The sequence below is a fragment of the Zalophus californianus genome, chromosome 9, assembly GCF_009762305.2.
Source record: "Zalophus californianus isolate mZalCal1 chromosome 9, mZalCal1.pri.v2, whole genome shotgun sequence".
Classification (NCBI taxonomy): domain Eukaryota; kingdom Metazoa; phylum Chordata; class Mammalia; order Carnivora; family Otariidae; genus Zalophus; species Zalophus californianus.
In genome coordinates this window covers 139,274,254-139,298,177 of record NC_045603.1, presented here as the reverse complement: position 1 = coordinate 139,298,177, position 23,924 = coordinate 139,274,254, and the positions used below count along the sequence as shown (strand labels likewise).

Below are 23,924 nucleotides of genomic sequence, written 5' to 3'. Positions count from 1 at the left end.
GTGCGCCTGTCGTTTCACCTCTGCCCCTCTGCCCCCGTGACCTTGTTGGTGCAGCGCAGTCTGCTCCTGTCGTGGGGCTTTTGCGTCTGCTATTCCCTCGTCTGGGGGTGCTGTTCCCCGAAATGTCTGTGTGCCTTCCTCTCTTGTTTTCTTCATGTCCCACCTCAAATGTTACTTTAGCAGAGTCTTTTCCGGATAATTCTGTATAAAAGAGCAGCTTTTATGACTGTCCATCCCTTCATCTGCTTTATTTTCCTTATTAATGCTTATTACTGCCTGACTGTGTGTGTGTGTGTGTGACATATCTTTATACTGCGTGTGTGTATGTGTGACCTGTACCCCCCTTGTGTGTCCATGTGACATATATCCTTGACCTGTGTTCCTATGTGATGTTCACATGTGACCTGTATCTCTATACCGTGTGCGTGTATGTGGGACATAGTTCTCTGTGCCCTGTCTTTAACACTAGTGTGTGTGATTAATGGTATATTATATACTTCCATACTAGTGTGTGGGCAATGCGTGCATGCATGCCCGTGTGTGTGGTCTGTCTTCCTTGCTAGCGTGTAAGCTCTGTGACACGAGGATGTTGTCGGTCCCTGGCTCCAGCGCTGTCCACACCGGCCTGTCCGTTGTTCTGGTTGTCCGTGTCAGACAGTGGTTCTCTCTCTCCTCTGCTCTGAGACCGGCATGTGGCCTGGCAGTGTGTAAGGGCCGGATAAAGATTCGTTGAAGGAGTAGATAAACATTTTTTTTAAGAGCCGAAGCCTTTTATGCTTTTATTTTAACTTTTGACAAAAGACCTCATTCATACTATAGGAAAATAGGTGAACTCTTGTATCTATTCCTATAGCAACGGGATTCTAAGTAGCTCCTGAGAATTGAAATGTTTCTTTTCTTATTGTGATAAATTACTGACTTTCAGTTACATATTACTACATTTCTATTAATACATGGTGAAAACTCAAAATCATTTTATTTGCCATATTTTGGTTAGTGGAAGTGGACGGTAGCTCATCTGATGTCATAGCGGCCTTAGTTTTTTTTCTTATACTTGGTCGTGGTTTTTAGCCAAGTAGATAATCATACAATTGATAAATTGTGAGCTCCAGTTAAATACCAGATACTGTGCTGGTAGTGGTCATAATGAGGATCGAGTCCTAGACAGACAAATGACAACAGTCTGATTGTGTAGCCGTGTCAGAAAAGACGCAAGATTCCCAGGGAATTTCTTCTCTGCTCTCACCATCAGCAGCAGATCTGTGGCGAAGACGAAGTAGAGTGTTCTGATAAAGATGAGCCTGATGTGGACGCAGACGTGTCCAGTGACTGTCCTACCATCCGGGTGCCACTGACATCTCTTAAGAGCCACCAGGGAGTGGTCATAGCTGCTGACTGGCTGGTTGGGGGGAAGCAGGCGGTGACGGCCTCCTGGGACAGAACGGCAAATCTGTTCGACGTGGAGACGGCAGAACTTGTGCACTCTCTGACAGGTACTTTAAACATTTGCATTTTCCAGTTGTGTTTTTTGATTGATGTGCATGTGTTTACATCTTACCTTGCCAATTCCCTCTTGTTCAGTTCCCATGGTACTCAGGTTGTGATTTTTCAAGGATTCTTTCTGAATTATAGAACTGTTTGTTAGCTAAATTTGTTCTGTCTTTAGGGGATTTAATTGTAGCACTTTATATCTAGATATTTGAAAAGCTCCCTATTGCTTTGTAGCCAATTTCCAGAAAATTAGTGTCTTAAGATAACAAGAATTTATAACGTCATGGTTTCCCTGGGTCAGGAGTTCTGGGCATATGCTCGCTGGCCCTCGTGGGTGAAGTGGTGTTTGCTGCCTGGGGCTATGATTTCATCTGAGGGTTAGAGTCCGCCCTCCTACTTACCGTTGTTGGAAGGATTCATTTTGTTGTGGCCCATGGCTGAGGTCCCCGTATGGCTGAGGTCCTTATTTTCTTGCTGTCAGCTGGGGACTGCTCTTAGCATCCAGAGGGTGCCCTCAGGTCCCTCGTGGCCCCCTCTAGAGGTGTTTCCCCACATAGGTGTTTGCTGTCTCTCCAGCTTCCTGGAGAACATCTCTTCTAAAGGGCCCGCCTGATTAGATCAGCCCACCCAGGACAGTTTCTTTTGATTAACTTAAAGCCACCTGATTTGGAGGTCTTAGTTACATCTGCAAAATCTGTTTTGCCTTTTAATGTACCGAGCTTACCGGAGTGATATCTCGTCACATTTACAGGTTCTGCCCAAACTCAAGGGAAGGTATCATCCAGGGTGTGTATACCAGGGATGGGGGTCACCGGGACATCTTAGAATTAAGCCCACCTCAGATGTTTTTGCAAATTTGTCAGTAAGTGAATTTCCTCATTGAGTGTTAAAGATTGTATTTTACTAAGGGCTCCGCATATCATATTATTAGAAGTTATTCTGGAAGTGAAGAATTAAGACTTAATCTGTTCACACACTTAGCCTGCTAAAGAGATTTGCCAGACCTTCTAACTGTCAGGATCAGGAAGTGGGTTACACTCACACTCCTTTTCCTGACCCTTTTAAATGCATGAATGAAAGGACTTCCAGTTCCTGAGGGAAAACCAATCCCACCGTGAGCTCACATGCTATTTTTAAGTGATTTCTTACTTTTTCCTGCCTCTATTCACGTTTACAAAATTAGCAGTAAGAGACCATAAAGACTTGTTTGATTCTTGTGTTCTTAAGAAAACATCACTCTAACTGTACCTGCAGGTGGATGATCTTGCATTTTTGTCATCTTTGGTTGTAGGGCATGACCAGGAGCTAACGCACTGTTGCACACACCCCACCCAGCGGCTTGTGGTGACCTCCTCCCGGGACACGACTTTCCGTCTTTGGGATTTCAGGGACCCTTCCATCCACTCCGTGAATGTCTTCCAGGGCCATACGGAGTGAGTCACAGTCATTTAGAGATCTTTCTTTAACTATTCGTGAAAAAGGTTTTGCCGGGTGGATATTAAAACTTAATTCTTACCTTAATTTCCAGCTCCACTGTCTTCCCAAATGGCTGTTCTTTTCCTAAACGTTTAGCTCCATTTGTATATTTGCAAGAACTTAGAAGACAAAGTCACTGAAGTTCCCACAAGGAATTGGATGGGGGTAGAATGGGGCAGTGGGGGAGATCAGGAAATACACTAGGGTTGGTGACACTCATGTCCTCTGCTGAGAGGGCCCAGCCAGAGCTGGGGAAGAGACACACTCACCCAGACACACACACGCACGCACATGCGCTCTCACACACTCACACACAAATGCACATGTGCTCTCACACACACATGCACACACTGTCACACACAATCTCTCACATGCACAAACACTATCACACATGCACACTCAGACTGTCACACATGCACACGCTCACACTACCACACACGCACACACACTATCACACTCACACTATCTCACTCTCACACAACACTCATGCTCACACGCGTGCACACACACTCTCTCTCACACATGCACACACCCCGGCCTTCATCTTGTAGTGCCTCCCTCTGCTTGGCCATCTCTTGGGCAGCTCAGGCATAACTGTGTCTTAACAGAGCTCTTATTTCCTTCCAAAAACTTTTCTCCTGGCCTGACCATTCCTGACAAATTACATGGGCCTCTGTTCGGTTACTCGTCCGACAGATGTCCCTAGTTCCCCACTGTGCCCCATCCATTCCACGAGTCCTACCTCCTGACTGTCTTGTCACCTGTTCCCATGCCACTATTGTCCCTGCACGCTGCCCCTCAGGACCGGACTGTGCCTGTTTCTCCATGGCCGTGTGTGTCCTGCTTGAGCTTCTGCATGTCCAGAAAAGCTCCCGCATGCTCAGTAAACACGTCTTAATGAATGAACACTTGCTTATTTGGCTGCTTGAAAATACGGGTTTTCTTCGTTCTTTCGTATGATGCAGTAAATGAGTCTGTTTTATGTGTTAGAACGCTAAGATTTCATGTTCAGGATTAATGAAATGTTCGCAAGGGAACTGGGACAGAGCTTTTTAAGAAGCTTGAGATTGGAAAAGAAGTGGTGTCTTGCATCTGAGGTGTGCTGCAGTGTTGGTGGTTGAAATCTCGGTGTGTTCTGAGAGTTTCCACGGTTATTGAATCGTGATTTTTTGCGACCAACTAGAGTAACCATAGCCCCGAAACAGAAGATGGCTAGTTCTCTGTGGTTGATCAAGGGCAGTGTTGCCACCTGTGTGTAGGGCGGCTCTTGCCATGCCCCTACTTTCACAGGTTTCGGTCCCGCGGGCTCTGCTCTTGGCCATGGAGGGAACGGCTTCCAGTGAGCCTCGCCTGGATGATGCGGGGGGGGCAGCGGTGGGGCCGAGGGGGCCAGGAGCAGCTGCCCGTCATCTGTATTTGGGGAGAGGTTGCTCTGGGCCTGGAGGACGGGAGGAGCCCTGTGCTGTCTGTCACTGGTGTGTAAGGTGAGCTGGGCCCCCTGCACGCACAGCCCTACGCTGAGCCTGCGCTTCTCTTCTTCCCGGTGTTTTATTTTGAAGAGTTTCAAGCATAGGTGAAATTGAGGGGAATAGGGCAGGTGGTGTCATGTTTCGCATGTCTGATTGGGGGTGTCGTGTTGCAGCTGGTGGATATATGAAATAATGGCTGTTTTTGAAGAGGTATAATTATGAGGGAACATAATTGATTATGAAGGCTTGTTACTCTCACGGAATCAGGAGTTCCGTAGAGCGGGCGTGGACCTGTGTCTGTCCCTGGGCCTCTTGCATCAGCATCCCCCAGGATAGAAGTTGATGCTTCCGTTCACTATAGCTGAGGACATGTGGGCTTTTGAGCAAACACAGAAGATTTATACAAGCACCACTCTTAATCAGACCATGTGCGTTTTCTCTTAACCGAATTAGGATGAATGAGCATGTTCGTTGACGTGTAGTTACAAAGATAAGGAAACGTTCTCCCTTTGGCGCTGATTTCCCATGGTAAGGTTCAGAGAAGGGGAGGTTTTACCTTTTTTTAAGCCTTTGGGAATTGGCAGGGCCCAGCTGGGGCTTGTTTCCTGTGGCTGCAGCCCGAGTCTGTCCTCTGTTCCCTCATCATGATTGTGTGCAGGTGGGAGCCTCTGCTCCCACAGTGTGGAGAGGCCCCTGCCTGGTAAGACCCCACGCTGCATGGTCAGCAGGTGGGGCTGCAGCCTGCGTGATCCCTACTAAACAACCTTCCTGTGTTCTGATTGCCGTAAGCCTCTGCGAATCATTGCAGTTCGGAAGAGTAGGAGGTGAGACATGGAGAGGGTGTTTAGGTGAGCCTCTTCTTAGTCAATAACTGTTGCTTTCTTGTCTCTGGTGGGGGCTCTCTAGGTTTGAGCTCATAGGACAAATAAATCCTACGCCGTACGGTACGTGTGCAAGTGATGTCAGCATGTGCCCACCCAAGGGCATGCTTTCTTTTAGAACACAGGAGCCTAAGTCCCGACTAAGTGCACAGGAGCGGCTGATTTTGACTGTGTGTTCAGTTTAATCACTCACCTGTGATGTTCTGAGTGTGGCTTCTCAGACACACTTAGGCTCTCCTGCCTCCCCTCAAACCTTTGGTCCCTCTGACAGATGCCCCTGCTGCACCCGTCTCTTCCCACTGGCCACGGCTGCCATCACGGACCCATGGCCGCCTCTCTGGCATCCATCAGTGCTCACCACTGTAGGAAATAAGTCACACTGTTCTCTCTCGAGCTGTCTTCTAGCCTGGGAGGTAACTTGGTTTCCTGGGGTGATTTTCTTGAGTTCTTTTAACCCGTTTCTTTTCTGAACATGAAAAGCACAGCTCCGACAAGAGCTTTTCCATTCCTTACTTGTTGGTGTCACCTGAAGAGTTATAGGCGGAGTGTTCTTTTGGTGGATCTTAAGCAGAGGCAGTGTTTCTTAAAAATACATGACCACATATTTCACTTTGAGATGATGTGGGACACACTATGCAAAACTACTATCTTAAGGCATGTTTTCATCTATAGGAACTCATCACATATTATGTAAAGTTATGTTAGAATCTGATGTTTTATAATGTCATTTACTTAGTTGTCCAGTTATTTTGAATTTCTGTATGTTGGGTTTTCTTGTTCTGTTCTTTTCTTTCTTTTTTTTTTTTTTTTAAGGTTTATTTGAAAGAAGAGAGCACAAGCAGGGGGTTGAGCAGAGGCAGAGGGAGAAGCAGGCTCTCTGTAGATCAGGGGGCCCGATGCGGGACTCGATCCCAGGACCCTGGGACCATGACCTGAGCTGAAGGCAGACGCTTAACGACTGAGCCACCCAGGTGTCCAATGTGTTTGGTTTTCTTAAGGCAAGATGTAGCTGTATAGGTTTCAAGATTATTGGCCTAATTTTATAATTTGATTTTTCTGGGGTCTGGGAGAGATTTTTTCCTTTTCATTTTGTCGTACTGTTACCTGTGCTGCTGCGAATTCTGTGCCTTTTGGTAAAGGAAGAGTTTGAGATGTAGCGCCTCGAAGTTTGTGCTGCCGTGATTTCTGCTTGACATAAGCTCTGTGTAAGGTTCTCATTGGAAACGTTTAGAAGGCCAAATAGTGTTTTTTCCGTCTTTTGTGTTCCCTTTCGGTTTTCACTGTGTATTGTGAAAGCCCTTTATTATAATAGGAACGTTACCGTGATAGGATTTCCTCAGCGCAGCTCTGGCTGTGACTGTGGGAGCGGCTGCCGGTCGGGCCCAGGGTGCACCGAGTTCCGCCAAGGTGGATTTTAGATACTTTATGTCACTGGTGGTTTTCCCAATAGCAGGAATGAGAAATTGTGTGTACTCTTCTTGGAAAGAATAAAAAGATTTAACTGAGGTGTTTTGGAATGTCAGGAATTTGAACTACCAGCGGTTTGTTTTCGTAATTTCTGTCTTCATCGTCAGGAGATTGAACTGAAATCCAGTGCTTTTCATCTGAAATCAGCTAAATCCTTCCATGTTCGTGTGTGCGTCCCCTGACAGTAGGATCCAGTCAGTGAGCTGTGTGGGGAAGGCTTGTGCTGTGAAGGACAGCTTGCCCTTCCCTTCCCGAACAGTGGTGCATGCTCCGTGTGGTGGGGTGCAGCACCCCACTGATCCCAGCCGGACTCTGGCCTTGAGGGTTGTGCATACAGAGACCTTCTGCAAGAGGCTTTGATGGTAATAAAGCTCATCGTAAGGTTCAGTCCACTAACTGTCCTTTGAAAGGAACATGAGAGCTGCCAAAATCTGGATTGTCCTCTAACAGGAGGCCCTGCCTTCCTCCCTCCTGGCACTGCCCTTCTCTGTGGGTCGTGGTGAAGGGCCCCCCACTTTTCTTAGTTTTTGTTTTGTTTCAATTGCTATAAAAAGGGACTGACAGTTGAGGCAGTCACTGGTCATTAAGCTTCCTCCGTGGGTGGCCAATGACTCCAGTCTGTACCCAGCTGACAGTATTCATAAGTGTGAGTAAACTCTGGCATTGAAGAAACTCTGAAATTAACTCAACATCGGTAAAATATCTGAGAATGCAAAGTTGGTTTTTTTTTTTTCCTGTTTTGCTTTAATTCTTCCCATATGATTATAACTTTATCCTCCAAATGTGAACTTTGGTGTTTTCTTCTAAAGAAAACAAAACACCACATCTAACAAAACAAAATTAAAAAAAAAAAATCAGATGAGAAATGATAATGATTGCTCTAAAGCTAAGACATTTTCATATGCTTTTATTCCCAAATAACCAGGGAAGGTATTTGATACTAAATACCAAATTCTAGGTCATATATGTATGAGATGAAAATAGCTTTAAATTTTGTGTCATGCGATTAACAGTTTTCTTTGTGCTTTTGAAGAGAAAAAGCATTTTTTTTAAAGATTTTATTTTCTTATTATTTACTTGAGGGAGAGAGTGCGTGAGAGAGAGAGAGCATGAGAAGGGGGAGAGTCAGAGGGAGAAGCAGACTCCCCGCTGAGCAGGGAGCCCGATGCGGGACTGGATCCTGGGATGCCAAGGGTCATGACCTGAGCTGAAGGCAGTCGCTTAACCGACTGAGCCACCCAGACGTCCAGAGAAAAAGCATTTTGACAGCATGACATTTTTAACTGGGTGATGGTGGATTTTAAGTGTTCTGTGTGCAGGCCCATGGTGGGGGTGTATGGGGGCTGTCTGGTGATGGACCACCTTGGAGGCTGAGATTTTGGTAGACTGCATTTGGTTTGTAGGTCCGGTATTCTTGGTGATCACTTGTGAGCCCTTGTCTGTGAGGAGGGTGAGGAGATACATGTTGTACTGCATGGTTTCTTCTGGGTGTACTGGAGGGTAGCTTCAGAAGAGCCCCTGGGCTGGGAGCGACAGTTGAGGAAGAAGGGGGCCTTGTAGCGTCACAGCGGCTGAATGCTCATTGAGCCTAAACTCCTTTCACTTTTACACTCCCTGCCCAGGTGCCTGAGAGTCTGGAATTGTCTTCTTTTTAATTAGATGGTTCGAAAATAATTTTGAGACGGTTTAGCATGTCATGTAATTCCTGGTAATAGTTGGTTAATAAAGTTACCATAAAACCAAGGTCGAGAGAGACTAAGGACACCCCCAGTATACTGCCCCAGTGGTTGTGTTATGGTGTATTTAGGACGTGTCATTTTTAGTGCACATTTTCATGGAAATGAGCAAGGAGAGGTTAGTGAATACAGTGAGCAACTAGAGCTGCTGGGGGGCAGCTCCACACCTCGCGTTCGCAGACAAGGCTGTGGTTTTCCTGTAAATGCGGCCGTTTTTCAGGTGTCATTGGATTTTGCGGAGAGATTTTGCGGGTTGTCCTGTGTCGGCACCCGCACCTCCCCTTCACCTCCGGCTTCTAGTCTGTAGTTTGGGGACTTGAGAATTTACTTAACAGTCCCCTCTTGATACATTTAAAAGTTGTTTCCAATTCAGAGTACAGTTTTTCAAAGTAAGAGGAGATTTAATATTTATTTACTCTTTGAAAATTCCTCATTTAAGAAGGGCTAATAGGTACCTAATAAAAATAAGGACTTTAAGGAAATTCATGGGTTTAAATCACTTTACTTGACAGATTTGTTGTGAGTTATCAGTTGCTTCACTTTTCACTGAGATGACCTGAAGAAGAATCGTCAGGCTGTTAACACAGACTAAACACTTCCTAACTGTTACAGACTCACTAAGATGGACCTGAGATGTGTGTGGACCAGCCTGCTCCTGTTGGCAAAAGGCACCGAGTGAGGTGTGCGGCGAGCAGGGTGGGGAGGGAGCAGCCGCCTGAAGGCAGTGCTTGCTTTTGGAAGATGGTGGTGCTCATGGTCTGTGCGCCTGGCGCCTGACTGCCCATGCCGGGCCCAGGTGGGCCTCAGATCACCCACTCAGCATCTGCGCTTGCTTTTGCACTCAGCCTTGCCGTTGGGCCCGCAGGGTGCAGATGCTGCTGACAGCGGAGTAACACTCCATTTCCCTCTGTCCTCAGAGGCTCCACCGAGTGGTTTCTCCAGAATCCCTCAAGGACCAGAACTTTTTTAAAAAGACTCTTTTAAGTGTGTGTGTTTTAAGTGTGTGTGTGTGTGTGTGTGTGTGTGTGTGTGTGTGTGTGTGTGTACAGAGAGGGACTTTGGACACTTCCAGCAGCTTCCGGAGCCCCACACTGTGCCAGATGTTGGCACTCAGTCCAGAAACTCCAGGGCTGAGTGTTATTAGTACTCATTGCAGAGTCCATGGAGTTGAGTGCTGGTACTTAACCCAGAGACTGTAGACCCCGTGCTGTTACCCAGCTGGTCTGATGAAGCGTGAAGCGTCCCTGCAGAGAAGGCTGGGGAGCAGTATGCGCGAACTTCTTGGGATGGCAGTCATCCCCCTCCCCCCGCCCCCCAGCCCTTTGTCTCCTGGGTTCCTTGCCTAACACACAGGGCAGGGCACTGGGACTTGCAGCCTGGAGAGCTGCTAGCTTCGGCCATGCCCCACAAGGTCTGAACCTTTGCTCAAGGGAGTCTAGTCTGGCTAAGGCTTAGTAAACTGAAGGAATAAAAGTATCTTCCCATCGTGTGTGTGGCAGTCCCCCACCCCCGTGATTGTCACAGCTCACGTGACTGGTGAGTAGAGGCGGCTGTGGTCCCCAGTCCAGGGCAGCGCCTGTCTTGTTGGGCCCGTGAGCACCAGGACCCCCAGAGAGTCAGTCCTCGTATGATCAGGCACAGAAGGTGCCTGTCGCTCGGGTCCGTCTCCCACGTGAATAAGGAGATGGGGAGTCAGAAGACTGATGATAGCTAACTCTGACCTTTCAGCATGACCTGGGGTTTTCCGTCGCTGTCCTTGCTTGGGTGTGGGAGCCATGGGTGCTCCCTGGTGCCAAGTGTTTCTTGTCTCCTCAGGCTCCTTCAGTAGCAAATCGAAACCCTGATTACAGGACACTTGTTCGTCAGAGTGGCTGAGGTAGCGGCCCCTTCAGTGTCGGTGTGAGCTTGGTTCTGGCTTGTTTAATGCATACGTGCACACATATTCCATGTTCCATGCAGCCAGCGCCCCTTCTCGTGGGCATGCTGGCACATCCGTGTGCACATATCTGCACGTCACACGTCATCTTCCATGTAGCCCGTGCCAGTTTGGCCAGGCGCATGCACACTCCCGGTTCTGAAGCACATTTGCACGCAGTCCTCGGGCCATGAGGGCCCCCGGCACCTGCAGTCCAGTGTTTAGGGGCCGTCACCCCCACTCCGGCACGAGGGACGTCTAGGTCAACCTCTCCCATAACCAGTGAAGAAGAGGGACCTTCCTGTGTGTATGGCAGGTCACCACGGACCCAGGGTTGGGCTTGCTGCCGTCTGGGACGTCTTCAGGAAAGCACCAGATCTTTCTTTGATGCAGTTTTTGGCTCATCTCCTGATGTATTTGAGAGTAAAAATCTTAGGGCTCCTAATACATTTCTGACTTTAATTTTCCTGATTATTCTGATGAATAGGGCTTGTCTATATTCTCGTCCTTTCAAAGTGGTTGTAAAAGTTTTCCTTTTGAAAGATTTAAATAAACGAATCCTTTTAAATTCTTCACTTCCCAGTTTTTATACACAGAATCACATAACGGTGATATTGGGACATTGGCTGTGAGTTGATTAGCATGTAACCAGTGAAGTTACGTTCAGAAACCAAGGGAATGAACAGTTAGCTTGTTAAAACCTGAGGGAGATCATTCTTTACCTCATTTAAATGGAGTACATTCCGATTTTGCCACAATTGTTGATATAATTACAAATATTCAAAACTTATTTATGGTTGGCTGTTAACACCGTTTAAGAAGAGTGAAACGGACACCTGGGTGGCTCAGTCGGTTAAGCGTCTGCCTTCGGCTCAGGTCATGATCCTCAGGGTCCTGGGATCGAGCCCCACATTGGGCTCCCTGCTCAGCGAGGGGTTGGCTTCTCCCACTGCCTCTGCTGCTCCCCCTGCTGGTGTTCTCGCTTGCTCTCTGTCAAATGAATGAATAAAATCTTTGAAGGAAAGGGGGAAAAAAAAAGAGGAAGAATGAAACAGTGACCAGACTTCACAGGAAGGAAATCAGAGCCTTGACCCTTCCTATTACAAGCATGAAGTTACCCTGTAAATCTTACTAAATTTAACTTTTCTGTTTCCCTTTTAAATCAGGTTGTGTGGAATTACCCTCTTTGAATAACCTTCTTAATTCAGTTAATCAAATACCAAGGAGGAGGATTTAGCCAGGTAAACTAAGTGTTGTTTGACACATTCCTGAAGCCACTCAGGAGCCATCTCCCGGGTGTGGGGGGGTTGACCCTGGTGATGGTGGAAGCTTCTCTGAAGCCTCGGCACAGGTCTTCGCCGCAGCAGGTCTCAGCGGCCTGTCACGCTCCCTGCTGCCTGAGAACTGCACGTGTGCCGTTAGAGTGAGGACTGTCGCCGCCCCGCCGAGATGTGTGCTGTGTACGTTCTTCGTGGTGGCGTGCGCTCTCACACGAAGCAGGCCTGGCCCATCGTGGGGACTAGAACCCTGGGGAGTGAGCGGTTCTGTCGTTTGGTCCTGTCGGTGGCGCAGATGGGGCGTCTGTCCGTTATGCCGCAGAGGGAGGTTCAGAGAGCAGTGTAACCAGCCTGGAATATTGAGCTCCTGCTGCTGTAACTTCTTTTTCCAGGGAGTGCTTCAGATTTAAATCCTGAAAAAGAATCACGTGTGACACAAGTGTAACTTTTCCTTTGAATGCCTTTTATCTCAGGGCCTGCTTTTGTGAGAGTTAGCCACGGAGCAGTGTTCAGAAGCGTGTTTTGTTTGGAGAAGAGTTTTTGTTTTCTCATTCAGGCGCCTGAGATCTGAAGACCCAGGCCACCATTGCGCCATCAGCGCCCTGAGAGGCACCCGGGGTGGGAAGGGCCGAGGCGAGTGCCCTCTCTGGCCCCCTCCGTGTTAGTGTGGCTGGCCTGGAGACTTGTTTCGTCGGTTACAAGTGTAGTTGATGGAACACACTGGGAAGCGGTGGTCGGAGAGGACCGTGGCCATGTGACGATGTACCCAGACGCGCAGTCACCGTCCGCGTCTTCCCTGCAGGTGTGTGAGTGCGTCTGGTCGGCTGGTCCGAGAGCCCTGCTCTGTGTGTCGTGCCGGCGTGGGTGGGCCACAACCGTGTTGAACGTGGCCTTTTCTGTGAATGTGGCCACGTACTTGCCAGGTTGACAGGCCAGAGTGAGAAAGCCACACTGACCTCTCCCTGGATGTGCTTTTCCAAGGGGGCTCTGGTGTGTGTGTGGAGAGGGAGGACGCCCCTGCCCGCCGGGCGTCTCTGTGTGCTTGCTCCTCTAGTCTTTTCTTCTGGTGTAAAAGTAGGACTTGTTTGTGGGAAGCTCTGCAGTCCGTTTCCTACGCGGGGCTGGGAAAGTGCACTGCTTCAGCATTTTCCACATCATGTGTTTTTTTTTCTGAGCTGTGAAATTCCGGCAGATTGTTATGCAAAACAGTCTTGTGTCTCTGTGTGACTGGGAAGACAGCTGTTCGTCCTAATGAGGAGTGCTAGCATTACAGTCTTTCCGTTGATTGAGACCCACGGAGGGAGCGGAATGTTCCAGACCAGGCAGTGGTGTGCGGTGAGAAGGTACCGCGCTGTCAGCTGGAAGCACATGCTCGGCTGCTCTCGGCGACAAGATAAATGAGTTGGCTGGAGTTGGGCAGAGTCTGGGCTTTTCCAGCGAGCGGTCGTGGCTCGGCCGCTTCCCCGTGGGACCCGAACCTGAGGGTGCCTTTAGAACGATTGCCCCCTCACCAGCTTTTCCCTTTGATGCCCGACAGTACCTGTCAGGATTGTGATTTGTTAAAGATCTAATGGCTCTCAGCATTTCATTAACGTAAGCTGAGGCGGTCTCATGTGGAGACTTTTTCCATTAATGTAGCAGAATGCTTACAACCCCCTGAGGACGAGAGTCCATGGAGAAGCCCCAGGCGTCTGCACAGCCCTGTTTGCGGTTGAAGTCCTTAGAGCTTGTGGCGGCCCCTGCACCTGGCGCAGCAACCTCGTTTCCAGGCCAGCCCTCACCTTGCTCTTTGTGTTTGGAAGAGGGGGTTCAGGTGCGTCGTCAGGTTGAAGTTCTGGGCTTGCCCCCCTCCCCTCCCCGTTCTCGGTGCATCACACGTGGGTCCCTCTCAGGTCTCAGTGACCTCCACATTTGTCCACGTGTGACAAATAGCAGGATTTCCTTCTTTTTCATGGCTGAATAAGATCCCATTGTTTATACAGACACCACATCTTCTCTGTCCATTTGTCTGTGGACAGCCGCTTAGGTGGCTCCTGTGTCTTGGCTACTGTGAGTCTTGCCGCAGTGAACATGGGAACGCACGTAGCTCTTCAAGGTACTGAGTTCATTTCTGCAGGATATGTGCCCAGTTGTGGGTAGCTCCATTTTTAACTTCTTGAGGAGCCTCCATACTGGTTTCCAGAGTGGCTGCACCAGCTTGCGTTCCCACCGACAGTGCAGGAGGTTCCTTTCTCCACGTCCTCACCAGTGCTCGTGTTCTGGTTTTTTTTTTGTTGTTGTTTGTTTGTTTTGATGGTAGGCCTTCTAGTGGGTGTGAGGTGGGATCCCGTGGTTTTCGTTTGCATTTCCCTGATGATCAGTAATGTTGAGTGTCTTTTCATGGGCTTTTTGAGCATTCATAAATCTTCCTTGGAGAAAGGTCTATTTAAGTTCTTTGCACTTTTTTTTTTTAAGATTTTATTTATTTATTTGACAGAGAGAGACACAGTGAGAGAGGGAACACAAGCAGGGGGAGTGGGAGAGGGAGAAGCAGGCTTCCCGCCGAGTAGGGAGCCCGATGCGGGGCTCGATCCCAGGACCCTGGGACCATGACCTGAGCCGAAGGCAGACGCTTAACGACTGAGCCACCCAGGCGCCCCAAGATTTTATTTATTTTTTTGACAGAGACACAGCGAGAGAGGGAACATAAGCAGGGGGAGTGGGAGAGGGAGAAGCAGGCTTCCCGTGGAGCAGGGAGCCTGATGCGGGGCTCGATCCCAGGACCCTGGGATCATGACCTGAGCCGAAGGCAGATGCTTAATGACTGAGCCACCCAGGTGCCCCGCTTTTTTTTTTTTTTTTTTTAAGATTTATTTATTTATTTTAGGGAGAAAAGAGAGAGTGCATGTGTTAAATGGGGGAAGAGCAGAGGGAGAGGGAGAGAGAATATGCAACAATCTCTTGCAGACTCCCTGCTGAGCGTGGAGCCCAATGCGGGCTGGATCCCAGGACCATGAGATCATGACCTGAGCTAAAACCAAGAGTCGGACGCTTAACCGACTGAGACACCCAAGTGCCCCTCTTTGCACATTTTTAAGCTGGTGGTAGTGGTGGTGGTTGAGTTAAAGGAATAAGTTTTTCTCCGGTGTTCTGGTTAAACTGAAAGTTGGCATGGATTTTTTTCCTTAATCTTCTGGTATCAGGTGTGAGTATATAGACGTTTGGCAGGTTCTGTGTAATCCATGTCTTCTGGTAGCTTCTCTTCACTCCGTTGCCTGAGAAGGTGGAACAGAATAGAATGGACTGATTTTCTTGTGTGCTGAGAAGTTGGGTGTGCTTACGTTTACTCTTACAGAGAGGTTTCAGCAGGAGGAGCAGTTAGCAGGGACAGCCATCAGCTTCCGTGTCTCCAGTCTCCTTCCTTTCTGCTGCGTCAGGGTCTCTGGCAGCGAGCCCATGTGCTTGTTCCACGGTGGAGAGGACTTGTGTCTGCCCCCTGGGACTTCCTTATGGTCTTCTGACCCTGCGCCCTTTCCTTGCAGCACCGTGACCTCTGCTGTGTTCACCGTGGGAGATAATGTTGTTTCGGGCAGTGATGACCGCACCGTGAAGGTCTGGGACTTAAGGAACATGAGATCTCCCATTGCGACGATCCGCACAGACTCCGCCATCAACAGGTGAACGGAGCTGTTTGTCGTGCGTTGAGAGGGTGGGTTACAATGTGCTGTCTTGTCCACATAAAGTTAGCGTTTAATAGATCTTTGGAACCGCAGCTTTGACTTCTGGGGAAGTGTGTTTTTGGGGGTAATATTTTTTATTGATCCTCTAATGTATATTTTCGTATCTCCTGTATGCTGAAATGTAAGTATAAAATCCGGCTGGTGAAGTGAGCTTCGTGGGCCGGGAATGGGCTGTGTTTGAGCCGCTATGTAGCGTGTGCGCGTTACATGTCAGCCATGTGGTCTCTGCGTTCTGATGCTGCCGACGGCTGATACCTGCGGTTTGCCCATGTGTTTTGCTTGGAAATGTGAATGGTGTGGCATCTCCTACTGCGTGATGCTCTGTAAATTCAGACACGCGTGCTGTCACTGCTTTGTATGTAACCCCCTTTTATCTCTTCTTTGCAGGATCAATGTATGCGTTGGCCAAAAAATTATTGCCCTCCCGCATGACAACCGACAAGTGAGATTGTTCGACATGTCTGGTGTGAGGCTAGCGCGACTCCCCCGGAGCAGCCGGCAGGTAACTGTGCTCTTGGTCCGTGTGTCGGCAGAGAGCCTTAGGGACAGCTGGGAGTCTGCGTCCTAGGTCACCACTAACAGAAATAGACTGTGAGCCCCATGTCCTTTTATGTTTTCTAAAAAAAAAAGAAACTCATTTTAGTAGTGTGTTTAACTTATGCTGATATACTCGAGATAATATAATTTCAACTAATCAATATAACAGCATTAGAGATTTTGCATTCTTGTTTTCCTATTGTCTTTGGATGCTAGATTTTCGTTGGAAATACTTGATCTGTATTTAGAGCTCATAAAATTTAAAGTTGAAACTGTTTCCCAATCCCTCAACTGAGAGTGTCAGGTTTTTTAAAAACGTCAATTAAGATTGCACACTCAGTTCCTCACTCTGATTTGCAGAGCTGTTTGCGTGTGTGGTAGTGGTTTCCACATTGGAAAGCAAACTCAGATCTTGGCAAGTGAAAGTATGCAGCCGGAAGGGTGTTAGGCGAGGAGTACTGAATGTGGTGATACAGAAGCCGTGGTGCGGACCCACCTCCACCCACAACCAGAAGACACCTTTCCATGGCAGGTCCAGGACAAGGGGACCCCATGTAGATGTAGCTCAGACGATGCACCGGGAGCAGCCTGGTGTCTGCTGTGCTGGCTGGACCGCCCGCCAAGGTGTCTCCGTGTGCTGAGAACTGGTTGGTGCTCGTGGCACCAGCTTACACCTGCTGATGCGGGATCTCTTGAGGGCCACCTGGGCCCCTGTGCGTAGCTCGTTCCTGGGCCACTGCAAGTGTGGGGAGAGGCTGGCTCCTTCTGTGGGAGCAGTGTCTCTGCAGGCTCGGTGCTTGATGGAGCCTCACCCTGCGGCCCCTCTCCTTTGCTTCCCTTGGTGTTTTCTGTGTCGCTGTGGCACACAGCTTTGTGGGTGAGCTGGTACCCTCGGGCGGCCCCTGACCCTGCCGTCAGGGTGTCTGTGCCCCCCGGCGCCCGCCACCCTTGCTGCTGACGGCCGCAGCTCTGCTGACCTTCACGGAGACACCCCGTGTCCTCCTCGTGCGCAGCCTCACGGACAGTGACCATCAGGCCGGCCCTGCGCGGGCTGTGGCTTCAGGAACGCTCGACTGAGGGTGGTCTCGGAGGACGACTGTGGGGGACTCTGCTGTCAGCGGGGCAACGACTTTTCTTTAAGTGGCACCGACTTTCTGTGAAAGGCCTCTGCGCTTAAGATGGGATTGTTTCATCTGTTCTCCCCTTTTAGGGCTGGCACATGTATTGTTGGAAGTGGGTTATTGAACTTTTACTTGAGTACACATCATCGAAACTACTCATGAAATTTAGAGTACCCGATAAGAGCTTTACACCCGCTAACAAGGGGAATTTTTCATGCTTGGTTCCCGCCGAGAGTCTCGGGTGTGCCACCCACGTGGCATCGCTAACATGGTGGCTTCTCTTCCCGATGTGCCCGTGTGTTCCCTGATGTTGCCCTGCCGCACGGGAGGTCTGCCCTTGAAACACAGCACCGTCTTGTGAGTGTGGAACCTCACTACTTTGACAAGATTTTCTGCAAGAGAGGTTCTCGGTGGTACTAATTCCACTGAGGTGATTTCAGCCTTGTTGAAACTGTAGAATTTGTTGTGCTTGGATTTATACCCTTTTAAAGCGGTGTGTTAAATAGTTATTTTTAAGAGTAGTGAGTAACATTTCAGTTCATTCTGAGCTTGTAACGCCTCTTCTGAGACACAGATACGGTTTTCAGTGTCACAGAACCCCAGCTGGAAATCCCTGGGTTGTATTGCCCCAGCTTCCTTCAGCTGACGGATTGGAGGCAGAGAAAACAACAACCCGTATTTGATCTTGGTAGTGAGAGTGAAGGTGGCTAACAGTGTAAAGCTGTCTTACTTTGGGGAGAGTGCCTGTGGCATTTCCCAAAAGTGGGTTTCAAGCGAGGCGAGCTCTGTAGAGTCCTAGGAGAGACTGGGCAGGGAGGCTCTGCGCGCGGTGTCAGAGGTTTTATGGCAAGGACACAGGGTCCCGGGGTGGGCGTGCCGCACCCTCTCCAGGATGCGTGCCATGACCCTTGGGTGGGTGCACGGCATTTTCAGAACACATGTGCCCACAGAACCTCTTTGGATGCGTGTCCCACACATGTCCCTGCACACTCAGGCAATCCATGGGAGATGGGAGGCTGGACTCCAAACCCGAGTTGGCTTCCAGCTCCGTCCTGGGTGAGCTGTGCATACAGATCATTGTTCTGGGTGCCACGGGGTCTCTTCCACACACTCATTTGCTTTCTACCGTGAATGCCTTGAGTTGATTGATCATCTTTAACTGGTTCCTGCGCAGACTCTTGAATTTACTACCAGTTAACAGATGTGTTGTTCACTCTTTTTCCTTGGGTTCTTAACAGAGAAGTGATAGAATGTTGCTCTTGAAACACTTTGTGATGTGGGCTTGCATTTGCAATACCTTTATTCTGTGGCCTGTTGTTGTCTCTCTCACATGTGTGGATAGCATTGTTCATATGTGAAGTGTTAGCAGAGGGAACTTTTGTGTCATTCTTTTGAGTGTTGTGTTTTACTTACTGAATTTCTGTGAGTAGTAGTAGTAGAATTTCTTAATTCTACTTCCATTACTTTATTGTGTGTTGCTATAGTAACAGCAGCATATTCGACCAACCGCGTTTCTGGAGTGTATGCACGTGTCCTAAGGCGCTGCTCGTATCTCTCTACATATGCACTAGGGATATCCCACTATAAACTTTGCTGATATTTTGCAGTAATTTTTTCCATAGCTGGAATTCTGAAGGTGGCAGGAATTTACTTGGAGGGCTGTTTATTTATTTATTTATTTATTTAAAGATTTATTTATTTATTTGAAAGAGAATGAGAGAGAGAGAGAGCACATGAGAGGGGGGAGAGTCAGAGGGAGAAGCAGACTCCCTGCTCAGCAGGGAGCCCGATGTGGGACTCGATCCCGGGACTCCAGGATCATGACCTGAGCCAAAGGCAGTCGCTTAACCAACTGAGCCACCCAGGCGCCCCCGGAGGGCCGTTTATTTTATCCTTGTTTTACTTGGTACCAAATTTATTTTTGTGGGTCCTTAATTACCTGAGTCAGTTATTTGTTACAATTATCTTTGAGGTCTTTAAATGAGTTTCATTTAATATATTCCCAAATATCATCTAGCCTCATTAAAAAACTTCAAATTCATCATTTATTCTTTTTTTCTGACTGTAATCCCACTCATTTTTAAAGAACCCCGGAATGGTGTAGGTGTGAATCTCACTGACTTCGTCATGTGTTCTCACGCCACTCTCTTCGCCTCCACTCCCCCATGGCACATGCGCAGTGTTTCTGGCTCACTTTGACTAATGCTGCCCGTGAAGTGGTGCTCTTTCCATTCTGTCGTGGTGTAGTTGTTAATTTGGCTGAAGTTTTATAGTATGTGTGCTTTGGGAATAATATACTAATTCTGGTTTGTGTGATTGGAAATAGGGCCACAGAAGAATGGTGTGCTGCTCGGCGTGGAGTGAGGACCACCCCATGTGCAATCTGTTCACCTGCGGGTTTGACAGGCAAGCCATTGGCTGGAACATCAACATCCCTGCATTGTTACAAGAGAAATAAGGTCGCCGGCGTCCTTAGCTGCGTAGTTCACCATGGACCTATGGACTGGTGTCGCTTTTCTCCTATTCGTCAAGCCCTTTTTGTGAGAGTTGCACCCTGGAAAGGGTGGTTTGTATGTTCTTTTCTCATTGTGCCGAGCTTGCATGAAATGTACAGCAAAATGTATGGTCACATGTCTTATTTTCATCTTGTGTGTGTGTGTTGGCACCCTCTGGTCAGTGGACATGAAGCCCCCTTCCCCGTAGCGCGTTGTGTGTTGTGAGTTCCTGGCGTTCGACAGATGACAGGAGGGCATTACGTTTGCGGAGTTCAGTGTGAACCCGTGTACTTACTGTGAGGCGTAAGCAGTCTGTGGCATTTCTGGAATCGTCTTACACATCTACCTTGTCCCGGGAAGGTCATGGAGCTGTATAAGCATTGGCTGGCGATTGGCAGGTGTGATGAGAGATTTCATGTTTACTTCCGTCTGAGGGTTTAGCATGTGCTGTGGTGTAATTCAGCTTCAACTCCATATTCTGGTATAGTTGTGTAAAATTTACCTGGAATCGAGAAGTTAATAACAGAATGCCAACATTGCAACATTTGGAAAGTTTTTTTTTTGAAAAGGAAAAGTTTCTGCTCTTTTTATAGAAAATCATGTCAATCTCCTGAGGTCTCATATTAGCAAATTCAAAAATACGATTCCAATCACTGATTTCAGATACTAAGCAAAATTTAAAGCACTTTAGTTTATAGCTATGGTTATAAACAGTTTTTAGAAATTTCAAATAACTTATCCAGTGAATGTGACTTGAGCTTGTAAAGAAGGCCCTGCCTGCTACCTGAAAACAAAACCTTATTTATTTTCTACACTTTGGTTTGTGCATTTCTAAATGGGTTCACTTCCTTGGTGGTGTTTGAGAGCCAACAATGCAAATAAATGAGTACTACCTCAAAAATCAATGTATTGGGAAAACGTGGGAGTCTCACTGTTGCCTAGCTAGAGCACTTTTGACTGCCGAATTCAGTTCAGAAGGCAAGAAAGACAATCATAGCAAATGTATCCTGAGGACGAGAGCTCTCACATTAGCTGATAAGGCGGTAGCGGAAACCATTCTTCGCGGGGTACAGGATGCTCCTGTTTCGGCAGCTGGGGCACCTCTCAGCGCCAGTCCTCCCACTGCCTGGGCGAGCCTGTCGCTCTTGCCTTCTTAGGAGTTACTGTTGTCTGGTGTTTGTGAGTTCATGTTTCCTGCTCAGTTACAGTTTTGATAAAGAGCCATCTCCGTGTACTGCCCTCCTCATTGTAATATTTTGAATGTGTCTGCTTGGAGAGGCCCAGAGGGGAACAGTGGCAGTGATCATGGGTGCCCCCCACCTCCAGTGGTGACCGCTGGTGGAGTGCCGTCTGGCAGGGTGTGGTGTGAGCAGAGTGTGTGGGCTGTCCTCAGTCCTGTGTGAATGCACCTCTCTCGAGGCTCCTTTTGCTCAGGTCCTGTGTGCGGTAGCTCATCTTAGTAGCTTCAGCCCTGAATTATCTGGAATGATTCTGAAATGACTTACAGTCTGGAAGGGAAGAAGGGCCAGGAAAAACCCATCATGATGTAGTTAGAGTTGAGGTTGCCGGCTAAAGACTAGAGGACAAACAACAAATGCTTCAGAGCAGCTCTCTTTCCAAAGCCTGGCATCTCCCCGCACCACACCTGAGAATGTGGGCCAGAACGTCAGTGTCCAGCCCCTGCCGACCCGAGTGCACCATGCCCCCCGGCAGCAGAGCGCCGGTGACTTCGGATGCTGAGCTGTGCGTCCACACTCTTGGGCTCCTGTTGTATTTTAATTTGAATGTCTGAGTGTCTTAGAATCATTGTTAGGAACATTGAAAAATGTATACAGACACAGCAAAATCAAACTTAAGAACCAGATTTCTGCCAGATTAAAAAAATTTGAAGCTTTTAACTCCAACATTTCTGATGCTATTCAGTTCTCTGCAGACTAGTGCCCTCCGTGTCCAGCAGCTGCTGACCTTCTCGCTAGCAGGAGGGGCCAGCCTCCTCCCTCCTCACTTCTCCACGGGGGCACGGGCCTCATGGTGTTTGCGTGCGGTCCCAGGAGCAGGACACCCTACTGCTAATCACCGCGTTGTCCTCGGACATGGTTCCGTTCAGCTGCCGCTGTGGCCTTGATGGTGTTTTCAGGAGTCATGGAGATTTGGGATAGGGAGTGCATGTGTGTGTGTGGATGTGTGTGCGTGTGTGTGAATGTGTGTGAGTCTGTGTGCATGGATGTACCTGTGTGGCTGAAATTAAGCCATGTGATCAGCCACACGTGATCTCATCTGAAATAGTGTTTGGAAATGAGAGTGGTTTTGTCCTATGTGCTCACATGTCCAGAATTTCATTTTTAATGGAAGGAAAATGTGTGGTTACTGGAAAATGTGTATTGATAGAGAATTTCGTAAGAACTATGTTGTTGGACAAAACAGCACTCTTTCTCAAACCACTGCACATCAGTTTCTGGAGAGACAAAAATTCTGTACATATTTTGGAATTTGAAGAATCCTATGTAAATCATTTGTTGCTTAAATCTGTGAAAAACAAGTTTTTTTGGGGGGAAGTATGCATTTATAAGTGTTGTGTAGAAGCAAGTGTTTTTAATGTATTGATGTAATTGTTTTTAAGTGTTGACTGTCTTCATTGCAATATGAAATTCATTAAAAATCCACGTTCCTTAATCACTGTTGTCAAAGTTTTATTTTATTAGGACTCTCTTTTTTTATTATTTTACTTATTTTTTTTAAATGTTTTGCTTTGATGAAATATTGTTAACGGCTACTAAACACCACAGTGATGTAGAAACAAATTATAGAACTGCCCACTTGAAAAATTTTAACTTTAGACTTAAAAGATCGGTTGTGTTCTATTTCCTGTCTGTTAGGCTAACGTTAAGTGACACGTAATAATGCTTCTCCATTCCAGCATCACTGCCCCGACAATTTCTGGAGGGAGTTAACACTTTGATATAATGCAGGTGCTTGTCAAAGTTCATCAGAGTTTTATGAGACGTTTGTCCTGTTCTTCCTACAGTTAAGCTTGTACAAAAGTTTTAAAAAAATTGCAGTGGCAGAAAGTAGGCCCCATTCATCCCCTGTGAGAGAATATGCGTCTGAATTGGTGGTGGCTGCGTGGTCACCATTCGTTCCTACCCCGTGAGCAGAGTGTTGTGGCGGGTGCAGGAACCTCAGGAGATGTTCATACACAGCTTGCCAGGGTACCCTCTTCAGACTGGTAGGGCACGCTGCCTTTATTCAGTCCCCAGAGGGTGGAAATTCACTGATTACTTATTTTTCTTATCTTAGTCTTTAGAAACCTGTGATTATTGTCCACATTTCAGAATAACATCTTCAGTTACATTTTAAAATTTCATCTGTTAGCATACAGAATCATGAAGATGGTCCTCAGTTGGAAGAGCATGCGACTTATCACAGGGTCATGAGTTTGGGCCCATGTTAGATGTAGAGATTACTTAAATAAATATTAAAAAAAAAAAGGAATCACAAAGGTAAAACTTAAATTGCTATAATTTCATCATAATACTACCAAAATGTGTCTTGCTTACTATGCATAGATTTTCTGGTTTCCCTTAATAAATTAAGTTAGATTACTTCAGAAACTGGGAACACCTCAGTTATATGCAATGTGTGATATACAGTCCATATGATGGTGGGAAGAAGCTGAGAACGAAATCCTATGAAAATGTTGAGTAATTTAAAACTAACTTTATGAAAACATTTTTAAGCAGCTTTTGGTCAAAATGAAACCAGAATAGACAGATCTCCAGCTCTGGGAGCTCTGTGAGGCACAGGTGATGCCTGTGGAGTTTGTGGGCCCAGGAGGCATCCTCTGAAGAGGGGAGGCTTAACCAGGCCAAAAGGTTGACGGAGGTGTCAGGAACCAAAGAGAACACCTCTCTAACACTTGGCACTGAGTCCCCTCACTCCGAGCAGTCTTTTTGCACTCTACCAAACCCTCCCTCGAAAGTTTTGGAACCAGAACCAGAAGTCTGTGTCTCTCCACAGTCGCTTTGTCTGAGCTCCAGAGTGCTGAGAGGAAGAAGCCAGATTGGTGAGCTCAGCAAGCTATCTCTCAAGAATGAGTCTGATAAACAAGGATGGTGTTCACTAGTGCTCCTTCTCTAATGCACCTTCTTGAGAATGCTGTAGGAAGAAAAAAGTCACAGAGGAGGGCTGTCAAAATGGACAAAATGCCGACATACCTACATACAGCAATGTCTGGAGGTATTGGTTTAAATTTCTATTTTTGTTTGGCTGGGGAATTACAATTTTAACTTTTTGTCTTTGTTAAATACATATAGTAAAATTTCAAGGGTAACCACAAAGAA

At 47.5% G+C, this 23,924-nt stretch overlaps 1 protein-coding gene across 11 annotated transcripts in view; it reads left to right on the top strand.

Annotated features, from left to right (window-relative positions):
• WDR37 (WD repeat domain 37) overlaps positions 1–22,257 on the top strand; it is a 63,810-nt gene extending 41,553 nt beyond the window's left edge. For 9 of the 11 annotated variants that reach the window (XM_027594626.1, XM_027594621.2, XM_027594622.1 and 6 more), the window contains 5 exons: positions 1,253–1,493; positions 2,783–2,924; positions 15,234–15,368; positions 15,819–15,933; positions 19,416–22,257. In XM_027594626.1, coding sequence (XP_027450427.1) covers positions 1,253–1,493; positions 2,783–2,924; positions 15,234–15,368; positions 15,819–15,933; positions 19,416–19,547 — 765 coding nt within the window. In that variant the 3' untranslated portion in view covers positions 19,548–22,257. The remainder of the gene's footprint in view (positions 1–1,252; positions 1,494–2,782; positions 2,925–15,233; positions 15,369–15,818; positions 15,934–19,415) is intronic. The other 2 variants (XM_027594619.2, XM_027594627.2) reach the window with 2 other exon arrangements.
• The last annotated feature ends 1,667 nt before the right edge of the window (positions 22,258–23,924 follow it).